This window comes from Eptatretus burgeri, chromosome 6 (genome assembly GCF_056783735.1).
Source record: "Eptatretus burgeri isolate ZD-2024b chromosome 6, Ebu_testis_v1, whole genome shotgun sequence".
In the NCBI taxonomy this organism is placed as follows: Eukaryota; Metazoa; Chordata; class Myxini; order Myxiniformes; family Myxinidae; genus Eptatretus; species Eptatretus burgeri.
Window position 1 is genome coordinate 83,861,620 of NC_140966.1, and position 18,170 is coordinate 83,879,789.

Sequence of the window (18,170 nt, forward strand, 5' to 3'; positions counted from 1 at the left end):
AGAATGGGAAGCATGGTAATTTTGAGTGCCGACAGACATTGAAGCCGATACACTGGGGAAAAAAATAAAATAAAATATTAATCAAAAAAATTTTAAATCACAGAATCGTCGAACAACATCCGTGAATGAAAATATAAATAAATGAATGAAAAATCAAATGCAGGTGAGCGACCTGAGAATGGGGAAGCATGGTTTGCATGCTTACACAAGGTGTATGCACACCCCGCTCGTATATAATTTTTGCCATATTGGTACGTTACATGTACTCCAACCACTTGGGACACCCTTTATTTATTTGGGGGAGAGCATTAAGAGTTCTGATAAGATGAATTTCCAACATAACAACCCATCCATAGAATGTGTCTGTTCATTATATGAGGCTCGACTCGATAATCTTTTCATAAATGCAGAATATATATATATATATATATATATATATCTTTTAGTGCCAAAAATCAGAAACATGTACACTTACACACATCATCTGCAAAACACTTCCTTGTTCAGTGTTAGACAATAACACATCACCAAATGAGCAACACGAGCAGGCTCCAAATTTAAAATTGGTACTTATACTGTGGACTGAGTCTAATAGATCAGTTAGAGTTCTTGCAAAGCGTTGTCACAAATACACGGTGTGTTTGCACTCAACTGGAGGATGAAGTACTGTTTAAAACGAGAAAATTAATTATTCTGATAATCCATCTTCTGAGGAAGTGTTGTAGTCAGCTACAAGAGTGGCAGATGGATACAGGTTTGAAGATCTTTCTAATGGAGCGATGATAGAACGACTGCCATCACGTGAGGAACCAGTACTGGAAAATGTAGTGCACGTTCCTGCATTATGGTGGGAATATTGAACTGTTTGTTTCTCTTTAAACTTACAATGTCCTCCAATTTGAGGAAAAGTGGGAATTGCTGAACCTTCTGCACAGTCATTTAAACTCCTATCCACATTGATGGTGGATACTAAATTTGAGGATTGCTGCTCAGATAACTGTAGGTTGCTGGCTTCGCAGTTGTTCAAGCCAACAGTCGGGTTGGCAATAGACTCGGATTCCCAATTTGGTGTGACATTAGTTTTGTATGTGATGCAAAGCCGAGTGCTAGATTTGTCCCCATCCTTCGGAGTTGCCGGACGATGACGATTAATTCGACTGAGCAAAACATGAGATTTTTTGGCCACCTGGTTGTCGAACCATGGGCGCTCAGCAATCGCATGTCGCTTCCGTCTCTGTTGGTCTCTGCATGCTGTGGCAAAATGGAAATGGGGGAGGGGGGGGGAAACAAAAAAAATTGTTTGACGAATAAACTGAAAAATCAGTCTCAAGTTATGCTTCTTCCTCATTGTATGTAGTACAAGGTTGCGGGGTAGCATAATTGGCTGAAGGTGCAATTGTGCCGCAGATGCAGTGCCCTCTGCTGGTTCGAGCAGGAGTTTGGAATTTGTACATGGTCCTGGCGATAGCTCACCATGGGATCTTGAACGTCTACCAATGAATGCTGGCAGACGGGGCGCCCGTTTAACGTCCACCCGAGGGATGGCACACAAATTTTTGAATCACCCTGCCTGTGAAACACCAGTAAGCCAGTTTATAGCTAGGTTGGGATTTGAACCTAAGCTAGACAGCTGAGAGGTGAGTGTGTGTACCTCTAGGCTATCCTGCGAGACTTCAAATCATGCTAATAATGTTGTTTAATCAAAGCATAGTACAAAATTTATTTACTCAATTCAGACATCACGTTTACAAGACCAATTTGATGACTTGATCATTGCCAATTCAGATTTTTATAAAGGGGTTTTTTTTTTTCTTCAGTATACATACATCTCTGCTCATTGAGGAATTAAACAGCAGATTACAGGTGCACAGACTGACAGAGGATCAAAGGGGAATGGGGAAACAGACCGCATATGAGTGGATGAGCAGTGAAAAGGAAATGGACAGGAATTGTAAAGGGAGGAGGGGGAGAGCCAATGAGAGTAGAAGAGAGCAGGGATCCATATGGGATAAAGCCCTCTTCACACACACAACCTATCCATCAAGTTTCGTTCGAATCTGAAAATAACTTTTATAAATATTGTGCTATATATCGGTTTTAGTCCTATCACTCAATGGTGAAGAATCACGAAAAATTATTCTTGGATTGAATCAATTCACCCTTGTCACACACCTAACATGTCCATCATCTTTTGAGATATTGTGCTATATATCGTTTTTGGCCCCATCTCTCAATAGGTCATGTGGAGGTGGGTCGGTTCGTTCAGTTTCGTTGTGCAGATCACCAATCTAAACGAAATTCACCCTGTACATTCATGAGAACACACCATTGAAATTCCTACTTGTTTCCACATGCACAAGTTGACACACTGACAGTTATTACCATTTGAAATTACCGCCGTGAAGTGGGCGTGGCATGCTTGAAATCGCGGAGGAAACGACCAGGAAACAACAAATCAAGATGGCGGCGCCCATGGTTGTCTGGTGATTTTGAGTGATTTTTGGTCTTTCAACAACCAAATATGCGTTGTTTCACACTTGGGCAGGGAGGAAGATGAGAAAGTGACGCAATTCACGGATAAGAGCTCGCGTAAGGTATGTGAGTGTGCGAAGGCTTGGTGCGATGCCACAGATAGTGAAACTATCAAGAAATGCCGTTTGCTGGCTGATCAAATTCTGAAACTGCTGCCAATGACATCCTCCTGCGGATGCCGGCTGTCACCGGTTCTGCTATGCGTCGTTTTGTAACAAGGATCATATAAAACGTACTGAAGCCAGGAAAAGGAAATCAAAAGCCAGCACTACTGCAGTTTCTGCTAGAGCCAGTGAGGTGGTGGGCGGACTAGAAGAAGAGGGGCACTCATACCACAAAATACGTAGAAAATCCCTCAGAACCTCTATAGAAAGGGTGGCTGGCAAATCAGCTGGTGTACTACCAAGAATTTGTGTGATATGCCAGAAAAAAAGACAAATTCATCCGTGTCTAAGGAAAATCTCAACGTGATCAGTTGTCCCTGGCAGAAACACAGGATGGAGGAAAGCTGAGGGAAACTGCTGAGCAGAGGAGAGATGAACGTGATGTGAGAATAATGACAACTATAAAGGATAAAGACTGTGTGGCGCTGGCAGTTTGTTATCACCGTAAATATTATTACGAGTATGTGAATGACACATACCACAGACAGAGTCAAAGTAAACTCCAAACTTAGAAAGTGAACTATGACTCAACATTTGATATTTTCTGTGATAAAGTTATCCAGGTAAGACTCATTGATGGAAAGCAATCTATACATATGAAGAAGTTGTGCGAGATGTTCAATGACCTACTCAGAGTATGCGAAGGTCAGGATAAGGCCAACTACCAGGCAACAAGACTGAAGAAAAGACTGCAGGAACGGTACCCAGACATGATTTTCTATCATCCATCAAAAATGTCTGAGAGCGAAGTGGTGTACATGAAGGACATTGATATTGGTTCCATTGCTCAGGCTGCTGTTGTAGACAGTAGCTCTACAACAGAAACAGAGTCAACTACAGAGGATGAAGCCAGCCAGGGTCCACAGCAGGGTGACTCAGACCTCAATTTACATGTTCTATACTCGGGAGCAGCATGGTGAGGGATGACCTGAACAAACACCAAAGTGTGGACATTACATGGCCCAACTTGGAAATGGTGGAGCTAGCACTAGAGCTTATACGGGCAACTCGTACTTCGAACTGGCCGAAACACCTTGTGATCACGAGAGCGTCAATGCCCTGGTACTTTGCATACGATCACCTAAACTATGCAAGGTACTTACCCGTTTACTGGCTGGAAATGGCCGGGCGAGATCACTCCCACCCAGACACCTATCAAGCATTCATGGATGGCAAATGGACTGCCCAACGGCATACTCGTTATGGATTTAGTAGTGTTGCGTGTGATCAGATCATAGAGCAGACTTTAAATAGGGACAGCAAGACCAGTGGAGGCATCATTGGTTACACTCAGAAAAGCACAGCTGTGAAGAAGTGGATCCTGTCCCAACCAGCACGTGCGGAAATCGCAAGGAAATGCGAGTCCATGGCGGGTATCCACAACGAGCCCCGAACGAGAAAGGATTTGGATGTGTCTAGCTCGAAAAAGAACGAAGCAGTGGTGGTACAAGTGATGGACACAGTACTTCAAATGATTAACCCTTTCTCCGGCACTCACCTTGAACTCGTCAATATTAGTTCAGGTGTCATCGCACCGCCAGCCACTTCCGCGGACTTGATGAACGCGTATGTCAAGGGAGAGAATGCTATCGTGCAATTCATGCGTGATCGGCTTCTCTCGGGTGAGGTCCCATTCTTCAGTCCGATTTCGAAGGCCAAATTGGCAACTTTCTTGAAGGCGCGAGGCAAGTCGGCGACTCCCCACCAGCAGACGCCGAAGGTTGAAATTGCGAATGAACGTCCTCTTTTCACACGACTGCTGTTGATTGGCGAGAAAAGCAATGTAACACTCCACGATCTGCTCACATACCCACTGACGAACACATCTTTCCCGCTGGCATCCGGTGATGGTTCGATTGCTAAGACGGACAAAGCCAAACTCCGCAACCATATACTGAAACTGTGGCTCGATTGCCATGTGGACGCTCGGCCTATCCAAGATGCAACAATTGTGGATGGAATGGCCGTTATTCAGGCGATAAAGGCTGATTCACTGCATAACACTTTTGGCAAACTAGAAGAGATGGTGCTGAACATCGTAGTGGCCAAAGCACGACATAACCAATCTTTGAGACTGGACGTGGTGTTTGATACTTACCCAAGTATCAGCATCAAGTGCCTGGAGCACGCCAGACGAGCGGGCAGGGCGGGCGATCTTCAGGTACGAACCATCTACAGACGTGATCAAGCCCTTCCAAAACAGTGGGCCAATTATCTCCTGAGCGGAGCCAACAAGGAGGCATTGATAGAGTTCATCGTCGAATCGTGGACGAGAAACATCTCTCCATCAAAACTGGGTGACATGCTGTTGTACGTCAGTCATGCCGGCAAATGTGAGAAAATCGAGGCATTGAATGGTGTCTTGACTGTGTAATCAGTACCTGAACTTGAATGTGACCATGAGGAAGCTGACATGAAGCTCCTGCTACATGCCGCTCACGCGGGACAGAATGAAGAGTCAGTGCGCATAGAGAGTTTCGCCACCGATGTGTTTGTGTTGGCATTGGCTCACTCGAAGTCGATTCGGGCGCGAATTTCCATCTGGTTACAGGAAGTCCCAAGGACATTATCGTCGTTGACATTAGGAAGCTGAGTAATGCCCTGGAAAGTTCTGTCTGCGATGCGTTGATAGGTTTGCCCAATTTCACTGGAAGTGATACCACCAGTGCATTCCATGGTAAGGGCAAAACAAGGCCATTCGACTTGATGAAGGGTCCCCATCTCAACACCTGTTTCGGGAGCATTGGTCGAGAAGTCACGCTAGATCAGAATATCATTCACGATCTGGAACAATTCGTCAGCGCCATGTACAATCAGCCGATCATGAAGAGTGTGGATGAGGCTCGCTACAAGCTATTCTGCAGCCAGTCGCTGGGAGAACAGAAGTTGCCACCTACAAGCGACGCTCTGATGCTGCATTGCAAAAGAGTGAACTATCAGTCTGCGATCCACCACCGCGTGACAAAGGTTTATAGAAGCACCTTCTCCTACATTTCATGGATGGATGGAACGCAATGGAGCACTGATTGTTCACTGGCTGAACAAACCACCAGCGCCGAAGGAACTGTTAGAGGTGACGAAATGTAATTGCAAGAAGACGAAATGCGAGACCAACCAGTGTTCTTGCCGGTCAAAAGGACTGTCCCGTGCAGAGTGCTGTGGGTGTCAAAACTGCACCAACGATGAACAGACCCGTGCAGAAATGGAACTTATGGATGATGAAAGCAGAACTGACGATGATTCCGACGAGGAACTGTGAATGCGGGTGTCACACTGCTTTTGCTGTGGTAATCTACTACACAGTAGTATTCAGATTGGTTAGCATGTAATAGTGGACTTGAGTTTTGTAATAACAGCAGTCAAGAGCCTAGTTCAGCAACCGCTTCAGAGCAAGAAATACTGGAGTTCTAAGACAGTAATCTTCTTGTGGCGGTTCTACTTTTCATCAGACTGAGTCGCGCAGTGTCTTTGTCTTTGATTTAATCCGTAATAGCCAATGTAAATGTCTTTAATAGGCGCTGTAACTGTCTTTAATAGTCAATGTAACTACCTTTAATAGCCAGTGTGTCTGCCTTTTAAGCAAAAAGTTGCCTTGGTCAACTCGAAAGCCTGTCTGGTTGGTCCAGACGTTTTCGGCCAGTAAAAATATGTAACTGCTTCGGTTTACGACCTTTAATTATAAACATATTTAATAACAGTGAATAGGGCTCTGCATAAACATATTGTATCATTTTAAGACCTCACAAGAGTTTTCTTTGACGTACATATCAGTCTATCCTTGATTCTTCATTTCTGTGTCAAAATCGTGCTTTAATGTTCGGTGCATCTTTAATTGCCAAAAATGACCAATTGTGTCACATCCTCGATGTGGAAACAAGTGGATTTGGACTCAGCGTCTAAAATTCTTTAAGTATGCCAAATTTCATCCAGATTGGTGATCTGCACAACGAAAATCATTTTCTGAAGGTAATAGCGAGTACCTCCACATGGTCTTCAATGGTGAAGAATCAATGAAAAAAATTATGGTTTCCAGATCTTCACGAAAATCTAATCAATTCGTCCTTGTCACACACACAACCTCTCCACCAAATTTCATCCAAATCTGTCTATAACAAACACAAAGACAGACAGACAAGGCAGGGGTGAAAACATAACCTCCGTACACCTTAAATGGGCGGAGGTAATTATAACGGCACTCGGTAGAGTGCATACCTCCACCAGGATGAACAGTTTACACTTTGTATCCCACCGATAGGCCAGATCTGTATCTGGATCTTAAACCAAAATCTAATCAGCTTGTTCTTGTCACCTACCCAACTCATCCACCAAGTTTTGTCATAACCCATCTCCAACTTTTCCTGAAATATTGTGCTATATATCATTTTTAGCCCCATCTTTCATTGATGAAGAATCATTGAAAAATTCTCATATCTGGATCTGTATTTTAATCTTCACCAAAATCAATTTGATTCTTCTTCGTCACACACCCAACCTGTCCACCAAGTTTTGTCCGAATTCGTCCATAACTTTTTGAGATATCAGAGAGAGAGACAGAGATATCAGAGAGAGAGGGAGAGAGAGAGAGAGGGAGGGAGGGAGAGAGAGGGAGGGAGGGAGAGAGAGGGAGGGAGGGAGAGAGAGAGAGGGAGAGAGGGAGAGAGGGAGATATCAGAAGGAGAGAGTTATCAGAGGGAGAGAGACAGAGCTATCAGAGGGAAAGAGACAGAGACGGAGGGAGGGATCGAGGGGGAGAGGGGAGAAAACATAACCTCCGTCCACCTTAGATGGCAGAGGTAATTTAATTTCCAAAGTGTGTGGATGCTGAGCAAGAGCATAAACCTCTACACACAAATGGGGGCATGCAGTTTCAGAAGCGAGGCCAGGCGGCTATCTTCTGAGGACTCAGCTACAAGTGGGATGGAAAGGGATGTGCGTTTGCAGAAATCATCATCCCGATCTTTTGTTTCTTGCAGAACTCGCTTCTCCTCCTGGACACAGTTGCCATGTGGTCGAGGAAAGAGGGAGAATGAGTGAGTTGTGATGGAGGAATAGCATTATTTGTGCAAAAATGAAGAATGGTGGTGGAAGATGATGGAAGTGAAGAATTTAAGTGTTGCTATTTGATAAGGAAACAGATTTGAGATCCCATGTCCATGACCCCTCCACTTGTTTGTTTGTAGCACGTACCCGGAAACGCCGACGCAATTTGCTGTTCAGTTGAAAGTCATCGCGCCAAACTTCCTGCAGGGTTTGGATATCTGCTAGTCCTGGAACAGCACGTGTTAACTTTTCCTTATCCTTCACGCCGTGTTCCAGCCGAAACATGGCGTCAGTTTCCAATTTCTCCTTGTCTTCTCTTGCTGTTACAGGGAAGTGGAAGCAAGGAAATGACAAGATCAAAGCATGTCATGTTGCCAATGTGAAATACAGTGAGCATATTTGCTAAAGAAGGACGAAGTTTGTTGCATCAAACCATAGATGTGAAACCCTCGACATTCTTGAATGCTTCTCAGATCCGCTTTACTCAACATGCGTAGGAATATCATACTATCGAGGTACCTGTGATATGCATGGGAGGGGGGCCTACATCTCAAAAAAGAAAGTTTGCACCAATAAATTCCACATTCCTGTGACATCTTCAGTCAAATGTCAAGCATGGACAGCCGGTTCATGAAGGACTTGGGCAAAAAAACACTTGGGCCATAAATATAACAAAATACAATGTTACAAACACTCGTGAGGAAAACAAATATAGACGCCGTTCTCACGTGATAACCAATACAGAAGAATCTGCCGGCAAGAAAGGGCTGATAGAAAACACTTTGAAAGAATCGAAAATCAAAATCATAATTCTATTGAGACATTCATGAAACCTACCAAACACCTTCGAATGGATAAAAGCGGCGTCATTCTCATGGAAACTCAAAATCAAAATTGTGTTGAGATATCAAACCAGCGAACGTTTCTGCCGAACCCATGATCGTTTACTTCCAGATTGGGAGCAGTTTCGTATGGATCGAAAGTCACTCATAATTGCATTGAGGAATTTGTGAAATCTCCCATCCACCCACCTCAGGACAACCGCTGGGACCCCAAAACGTGATACAGAAGGATTGATGGGGCTAACCACAAAAGAGAGGGAGTAGTAGCTCAGGGATGGATGGACAGATAGACACTCCTGCTTCATAATATAGATTTGCATATTTTCTTGTGAAAAATATTTAACGATTAATTTTAATAGAAACAAATTCTTGTCCATAACAAACAACCTTCCTTTTCACTTTGAACCCACCTGTTGTCAGGAACTGGTCAGGTCAGGTTTGCGCTGGAGCAGCACGTGCTGCATCCACTTTCCACTGCAGGGGCCTGATGGGGGCCTGTAGGTGCCAGGCAGATGCCTGGCCCATCCCCATCTCCTTGAGATGCTGATCAACCTGCTGCAACAATGAGGCACATGGCTGTCCAATTGGCCTCCTCCACTCACGAGGCTCCCTCGTTGAGAGAATCTGGTGAGCAGGATCAGCGTCAGGAAAACGACCCACGTGTCCATACAGCTGCAGCTGACGCTCACGGACAATGCAGGTAACAAATCTCATTTGAGTCTCTCTCAACAACCGCTCGTTGGACACAAAGTTCAACCAGTGATAGCCAAGAATTCTCCGAAGAGACCTGGTACCAAAGGAATTAAGTCTCCATCTCAGATCCCTGGTCAGAGTCGAAGTCTCACATCCATAGAGCAAGAGTGGAAGCACCAAGGACCTGAAGACTCAGACTTTTGTCCTCCCGCACAAGTACCGGCAGCACCACACCCCATTATCCAGTGAATCCATGACTCCCCAGGCTCGACCCAGACGTCTGTTGACCACTGGCTCACAGCCAGCAGACACGAATATCACCGCCAAGGTAAGTGAGTCTCTGTGACCTCAACATCTTCACCACAAACAGGTACAGACAGGACAGCCGGATCTAAGATGTCATTGAAAGCTTTGATCTTAGTTTTGACCGAGGGAACCCGTAATCTTAGTGGCCCCGACTCCTCATTCAGCACCTCGAGGGCCCCCAAAAAGACATCTTTCTTGAATTTCCAAAAATTTTGAGTTCCTTTCCTCATTGAATTTCCTCGAGGGACCTTCTCCGTCTCCCTGTCTCTCTCCCTCTGATATCTCTGTCTCTGTCGATGGGCCCTCAAAAGGATATCTGGAGTCGCCGCAAAGATGACTGCATTATCTGCAAAATCAAGGTCAGAGATTTTGACATTCCCAAACGATGCACCGCAGCTTGATCTCTCTGACATCCTCCCCAGAATCCATTCTATACAGGTGCTGAAAAGTGTGCGGGCCAGCACACACCCCTGATGAACTCCAGTAACAACTGGAAATAAGTCAGATGGTACCACCACATCTCACAGCACTCTCAGTACCAGAGTATGGTTCAGACATCAGATTGATCATTTTTGGTGGCACCCCATGAAGAACAAAAATCCTCCAGAGGACATCCCAATTCACTGAATCAAACGCTTTACAGAGATCAACATAGGCTGCGAGCAGCCCCTGCCTAAACTCTGGTATGTGTTCGGTGAGGACCCGAAGAGCAAAGATACGGTAAATTGTTGACCTCTTTGGTGTAAAGCCTGACTGCTCTGGACGCTGGTGCTCAAGCAGATGGTGGTGAACCCCATCAAGAATTATCTGAGCAAAGACCTTGCCTGCCACTGAGAGCAGCGTCACCCCTCGGTAGTTGCAGTCTTGGCAATCACCCTTCCCTTTTCAGAGAGGGACAACAAGGCACCTCTTTCAGTCAGTTTGGATGATGCCTGTGTTCCAGGCAGAGCACAGAAGTGCATGCAACGACATGAGTACAGCATTTCCACCAGCGTTGAGAAGCTCAGCAAGGATACTACAGATCCCAGGAGCTTTACTCCATTTCAACCTGTTCACTGCAGCCTGCGTTTCCACAAACGAAGGTGGACCACAGTTGATTGGAGTGTCAGCAATATGGATGGCAACACCCCTGACATCCAAATCGGCAGCTGGTGGATCAGCCTGGTATAGCCGCTCAAAGTAATCGGCCCAGCGGGCCTTTATTTCAGACTCCTCTGTCAAGAGCCCACCACCCTCTGCTCCAACTGCGGTACACTGAGGGAAGAGCTTGGAGGAACGCAATGTGCGAATTCCCCTGTAAGCAGGACGAGAATCACTTGACCACAGGTGATGCTTTACCTGTCCCCCCCTCACAGATTCCTTGCACATTGGCCTCCTTGTCCACCCTTAATGCACGGACTGTTTTACGCCTCAGCTCCCTGAACAGCTCAGCTCTGCCATTCAGCCTGGACTTGTGACTCTGGTCAATGGTATCCAGTGTCAGTTGAGAGACAAAATTCTTCTTCACCCTATGGTGAGTTCAAAGACATCTCCTGGCACCATCAAGGGCGGTGGTCTTGAAGGCAATCCGCAACTCTCCAGGTTCCCCCAAAGTACACAGAACCCCCAAATGTCCACTCAGCCTGTTTGCAAACTCCTCAGCTACCCTCTCATCCTTGAGCTTGCCAACACTCAGACTTGGCTGGGATGGTACTATTCTTCTGGATTTAAGCTGCAACTTCAGAGTTGCTACAACAAGCCTGTGGTCAGTATTGAATAACTGAACACTCCGGTAGACCCTGCAGTTCTAGATCATCCTCCAGCAACCATCAACGAGCACATGGCCAATCTACTTTGCCACACTGCCAGCATTGCAATATAAAGTCCAGCGATGAGCCTGTGGGCACTGAAACTATGAACCAGCCACTCTAAGTCGATGACCTTAGTGCTATTCTGGTTTACAGTTCCAGACCCATTGGGACCAACACATGTCTTATAACCATCCCTATCAGTTTCAGTCGATGCATTGAAATCCCCCAAGACTAGAAGAGTATCTCGCATGGGGCACTGATCAACTACAGACTCGAGCGTGGCATAGAATGCGTCCTTCACGGTGAGATCACTCGCCTCAGTCAGAGCATACACATAGACCAGGGAAATGACACCCAAGGAGTGACGAATCCTTAGTGTCATAATACGCTCATTGACCGGTGTTACCTCAATTATCATTGGAGTCAGCTTATTGGACACAGTTACAGCAAAGGAGATGGGGATGGGCCTGGCATCTGCCTGGGGGATGGCCAGACGGAGGCCCCTGGAGTACCGGCGGAAAGTGGACGCAGCGACGCGCTGTTCTGGCACATGCTCCCATACCTGACCTGACAGCAACTCCTTGGGCATGGTAACCATTTGAGTGACCAGACCAATAGGAGGTGTGACCACCCGCCAGGATCTCGCCGCAATCCAGTCTCCGAACCTCAGAGAGTGCTGCAATATTGATGTCCAAAAGCATGAGCTCAGATGATAACAGACAGGTGATCATCCTCTCTTAGGGATAGGACATTCCAGGCACCCACCTGAAGGGACCGCCTCAGGTTAACCAAAGGAGACCGCCGTCTGGTGGACGAGACCTCAGCACCACCCCGACAGACATTTCCGCAATCTAACCCAGGAATATTACCCGTGGTTTCCCCCCTATCATCACGATTGGGGGCCTCGAAGGCTTTGCCCCAATCCTGTCATCCAGTGAGCTGTCCTGTGAAGGGAAGCTGCTCAGGAGGTACTCCCACGGAGTGGATTTCAGATTTCTTTTTGCTTTTGGTACGTTTTGCGGAATGAAGGGTTTTACGGTGGCCGGAGTGCAAATCCTGCCATCAACTTCCTTATAGAAAGCAAACCACCTGCAGGAGGATGTTGGCAAACACAGTTGGGCACTAGATATGGATGACCGTTGGCTCACAAGGAGCTCCTCTACCCTTTGACAGGTTTTGTTCTTCATCCTGCTGGGTGTCCACATCATTCACCCTCCTCATCAAGAAACTTGGTGGGTGAGATGGTTTAGTCACCCGGCAACGGAACAGGTTCGTACAGGTTTACATGGTACCTGTAGCAAGTCACAGATCGAATCTGACCTGACCTGACACAAATATGACCTGACCTGGAAACAAAATATTTCACCAACGATTCATTTTAATCAAAACAAATCCTTGTACATAACAAACATCTTTCCTTTTTACTTTTAACCCACCTGTTGTCAGGACCTGCTCATTGTCCTTCATGTCCCATCGCTCCTCTTTTCGTCGTGCACCGCTCACAATAACATAGTCACAGTTAGCTGGATCCGTCTGGATCTCAATGTAATTGTCACAAAGGTGGCATTTCATCCGAAACCTGGAAAAAGCACAAATTATAACATGCTGAACTATAGTTTCATTCATATTAATGGCTTCTTAGTCAATGACCAAATGAACCCTTACAAGATGCTGCATAATTTTGCCACAAAAGTTTCCCCATAAAACACCTGTGAATTGGAGTTGTGTAGTACTTTCCCACCTTGGTCTTCTCCGCATTGTAGCGCACACCTAACACATATCATTAAGAAGAGCAAAAGTCACAAATGAAACAGCACAATAACGGCCGAGTGCAAAGCACATAATTGAGAAGGCAATTCTTCACTGATGAAAGTGACTGCATTTACTGATATTCCAATGTGACAATGAAAGCCACTACACATGGAAATGAGAAATGACAATGAGATAACACATGTATCATCACTATGTATTGGAGATGAAATATTTTTGGGGAAAAAATATTCCCGCCTCTAATGCCTAAACCTTGCTAACCTTGTCAATTTGAATGAACCATGGCCACATGGAGAGTATTATAAGTGAATGAGAATCTGCACTGGAAGGTGGAAGAGGCAGAAGTGTGTGAGGTTTACAAAAGTATTCTGCATTGGTACATGTATTCTGCACAGCAACATGTTAATGAACACTTTTATCCTGAAAAGCATAAAAGGCAACGACACAAAGATCGAGGCAATTTGAACCCGCATCCTTATTGTTGTGGCAATTGACAAGAAATATTGAATTTGGAAAAAGTACCGGGCCAAAATCCCACTCTTCAAAAGATAAATGCTTGTGCCGAGAAAAGCATCATCACAGCCCGAACAATACTACACGACCTCTTTGTCGGTCTTCTTTCAAATGACATGTTGAATTTTGGTGACCTATAAAACTGAGTCCATCCAATGGATTTAAAAGCTAACGGACAAGTGAGTGTGAACAGACAATGCAGGCAGTTTAATGCCTTATGATGACACTGCACCGATTGGATGGTTCATTCAGATCATAACAGCCATATCACTAAAATAAGACTAGTAGTAATAAGGGGACAGGTGATAAGGGGGCGGATGATAAGGTATAGGGTGTGAGGGGGCGGGGTGAAAACCAAGGGGGCGGGATAAGAATAAAAATAGAAGGGGTAGTCCGAATATCAAACGGGTAATAAGATGAAGTGATACAATGAGTAGGATTAGAAGAGGAGGAAGAGTGCGAGGAAGAAAGGGTCTACTCAACAAAAATTTAACACACAGATATCAATGCTTTAAAAAAAAAATTTTTTTACTTGAAGCAAAACTAGTTGGACAAACTCCAGCAACACAAGGATGAACGATTTTGGTGGTCTATTTTTCAAGGCTTTTTCCCCCACCCCCCCCCCCCCAAGCTATATACTTTTTTGCACCTATTCATGGTTGTTCAAGTGAGGGCTTTATTGTTACCGAGATGAACATGTAGCTTCTGTTACTTCTTGGGAGCTTTATATGATGACATAACATAATCCAGGTGCAACAAAACATCAATACTCTCCCAGAGCAGCTCACCCATGCCAATGTGTTTGCCACAACCTTCACACCAGATGTTGTATGGCATCTCAAATCTGCAGGTAACAGAAGCAACAACCTCTTGAATAGCTGGCTCAAAATACAAATGTATGATGCAAAAAAAAAAAACATGGTTGATCAAATGACTGGTTGTTTGGGGAAATCTCCTTTCACTACGCACTATTTAGTGATGCTTGCAACACCAGTTTTGAACAGCCTTTTCCTTCACCATTTACACAGTTTTAACTCAACATAATCACAATCTCGGTAATATGAAATGGAATTTCACCAATCTTTGGTTTCCTCTGGTTTTAGATAAAAGATGAAAAAAATCAACTTCTTGGTGCATTTGTTTGCACAAAAATCTCACATACAACATCTGATGAGACAGAACTTCTGTGCATCAAGCTGAAGCATATCTACATTGAGGATTTCTGGGATTAAATATTTTATGGATGTGCATTGTGCACAAACGATAGCTACAAATGAAAAAGTCTTTGTCTGTCTCAATAGGAGGAGAAAATAAACTTGGAACCTACCAAGACAAAAGGACATTTATCAACATTCAATCAGCCCATAACCCACACTCCAACCCCCCAACCCCCAATCTCAACACCTTTTCACAATGTTTGCGTAATCTCCTGACTGCCGAAACATCGAACCCGAGATTTTACCCCTGGCACAGTCTTTCACTTTACTGTGCATTTATGAAATGTCAGATTGCAACTCTTGCAAATAATTATGATACTGAGTCTTAAGACCCAATTATTTTTCGGTTTCTTTTTCAGCAACTGTGTGAATGTCCATTAATATGGATTATCAACCGACTGATTGCTTGTTGATATGAACCATCACTATTTTAGTGATGCTTCCCATGTTAAAATTTGAAAATATATAATCCCTCCCCCTTCCCATCTCGTTGCAATATTGCTCAAATGCACTCATGAGTAAATCAGGAGACGACTGAAACTTTCGTTAATCCCATCACTATGCTTGGATTACTGCAACTTGCTCATACAGCAAGCCATCCTGCCTCTCCTATCAAATAATAATATTACTGTCTGTCCGGTTTCCTATCCTCTCTACAATTCTGCTTACAGCATCGAAACTTACTTCAAACTTTTATTCCATTCGGCCGAATCAAAAGGGCCATGTTGGATGACGTCACAGCATTCTGGTGCTGAAACGCTAACCATCACAGCATCGCTATTTTGTTGTTTCCATTTATCATGATCACGGTATTGTTGTTGTTTTAATTAATTCCAAAACAGGATTGTTGTTGTTCATAGTATGAAGACTTTTGGAGATTGAGCATTTTTCAGAAATGGTCTTCACTTGTGAAACTCTCTCTCTCTCTCTGCCTTTTAATATGTGCAGTCTTATAAAGTATATTATTTAAAATTGCGTTTAAATTTTTTTTTTTCATTTTCTTAACAAATACGTTTCATAAAGTGCTTTGAGATTCAGCTCATCAGCTATCATATTCATAATCCCAACTATTGTGTGTATTGTCCATTATCTACTAATGTCCTTATAGTTTATATAAAAGTATGACATCGCTGTAATAATAAACAAACAAACTCACCGGATGATGAGAATACCCTGCGAGAGCTTGCGTGCTCGCTCACGGAGGGCATGAGTCTTATGGTAGCCATTGAGAGATCCATGCTGAGAAGGTGGTGGGTGGAAAAAAGCAATACAATACAATAATCACCAAACTGTCACTTCCATGCTGTGTTCTGCCCATACTATTACCAAAAGGAGAGCATCCGTCCATCACGCTTTGTTCTAAAAGGTTCCTGCTATCGTAGAGTAATAAAAATGGTGCTGTTGGAAAGCTAATAAGCAGGGGTTAACATAACTGGTATGCAGGTACTCATGTGGGGTGAAAAAAACAAAACTAAATGCGCACTTCAAAGATGCTCAGAAAGATCAAACGCATACTACCACAACAGAGGTGTTTGATGGAAGGTTTTCTCGCAAGTGGAGGTACGATTCTTCCTTGATAATTCTGATAATTGATAGACTGGGACTTCAAAATTTAAGTGTACAAATTGAAGTTTATAAATAATAACAATATAATTTACAAGCGATATTGTAAGTTTGTAACTTATAAGAATAATGAAAAAAAGAATTGATCTGAAGAGAACGAGCAAGTGAAGAGGACGATGAGGTAATTCACGAGCATCCGGAAAGAAGAAAAAAAAAAAAGAGAGAAAAAAAAAGAATGGCTTGCGAGTGTCTCGTCTGGAGCAAACGCTCTGAGGGAGCACTTACAGAGAAGCAAGATGCATGCAATGCTGAGAGGCACTTTAAAAATCAGAGTGGCGCTTGGGAAAGCAGACGAGCATGCTCGAACCTGAATTTTTTTTCCACGAGTACCAAACAATTTATACTGGTACTCATTGGAGAACCTGATAAAAAAAACAACATAATAAAAAATAAATAAAAATAGTGTAAACCCCTGCTAATAAGCAATTTACATGGAACAAAAATTTATCTGCGTTCATTGATAAAAATGCCCATTTTAAAAATCCTCCTTTTGGGAGGGAAGAGGAAGAAGCATGACTGAGTTTTAATGCTGCACTTGAAAATGGTACAACAGCAATAACCCTTTCGAATAAAGCGTGACGGACATGGAAGGAGCAGAGAAAATTATACATCATAATACTTATTGAAATAACAGAAAAATATAAAATAGTACACGGAGGAACACACAAACAACCACCACCACAGTCATGACGACAGCAGCAGCAACAGCAGCATGTTATAAAATATCATTTTTTTCATGTTTCACTTCATTTTACATCCTCATTGACACTCACAGATAGACAGACATACAAGATGTTTGTGAAATGCAACATACTGTCTTTTGATTAAAACCATCAGCTGTTAGGCACGGCTGGCTAGTATTCTATAATTGCCATTCTGTTATCTTCTATCCCACTTTTAGTGCAGTGACCTCTCATCTTCCATTGTCCAGCACTACCACGATCCTCAAAAAACAAAAAAACAAAAACAAAAAAAAACAATTTAACATTTAATAAGAGCTATATTGCCCATAGCAGCTCAGACTGGAAAAGACAAGAGAGAGTTCCCCTCCTTAGTTTCATTTTTTAAGCACGTCATCTCAGTTGCTGTTGGCAACATTGCATGATAAAAACTAAAATGGCACTCAGTAGAGCACATACTTCTGCCAGGCTGAACAGTTTACGTTTTGTATACTCTTGACAAGCACAATCTGGATTGAGACACCTGAACCAAAATCTAAATCAGCTTGTTCGTCACCTAACCAAGAGTGACAAAGGAACAAAAAGATAAACGTCCTTCAGTGACAGTTTTGTCCAGAAGAATGGGAAAATATTGTTGTGGTTACCAGATTCGCAAACCACCATTCAGGTCCCTTAGGATGAGGTACGCGGAGGTCGTAAAAGTCGGAGCGAAAGAGTCAGCAGAACGAGAACGAGGGGTCGGAGAGTAGTAAAAGTCGGAACGAGGCGAAGGAGTCGGAACAGAGAGTCAAGACTTCGCGGGCGGTGGAGCTGCTCGTCGTGTGCGTTGAAGTCGGAACGGAGGGGACGAGCTGTGGAGAGGCGGCGAGGGCGGACGAGGGGGTGCTCGCGTCGTGCAGGGAGCTGCACCCCTGGGAGGCCGGCAGCGCGACCTGGCCGAGGTGGAGACGCTCGTCGCGCACATAATAAAGATCCTCTATACCCCGAGCATCAGCAACCC

At 44.1% G+C, this 18,170-nt stretch overlaps 1 protein-coding gene across 4 annotated transcripts in view; it reads right to left on the reverse strand.

The window, feature by feature from the left end:
* Positions 1-266: 266 nt before the first annotated feature.
* Positions 267-18,170, reverse strand: part of YJU2B (YJU2 splicing factor homolog B) — a 30,968-nt gene continuing 13,064 nt past the window's right edge. For all 4 annotated transcript variants that reach the window (XM_085885940.1, XM_085885939.1, XM_085885942.1 and 1 more), the window contains 7 exons: positions 16,024-16,106; positions 14,439-14,494; positions 13,077-13,137; positions 12,804-12,946; positions 7,884-8,056; positions 7,546-7,684; positions 267-1,251 (listed from right to left, as the gene is read on the reverse strand). In XM_085885940.1, the coding sequence (XP_085742066.1) occupies positions 689-1,251; positions 7,546-7,684; positions 7,884-8,056; positions 12,804-12,946; positions 13,077-13,137; positions 14,439-14,494; positions 16,024-16,106 (1,218 nt within the window). In that variant the 3' untranslated portion in view covers positions 267-688. The remainder of the gene's footprint in view (positions 1,252-7,545; positions 7,685-7,883; positions 8,057-12,803; positions 12,947-13,076; positions 13,138-14,438; positions 14,495-16,023; positions 16,107-18,170) is intronic.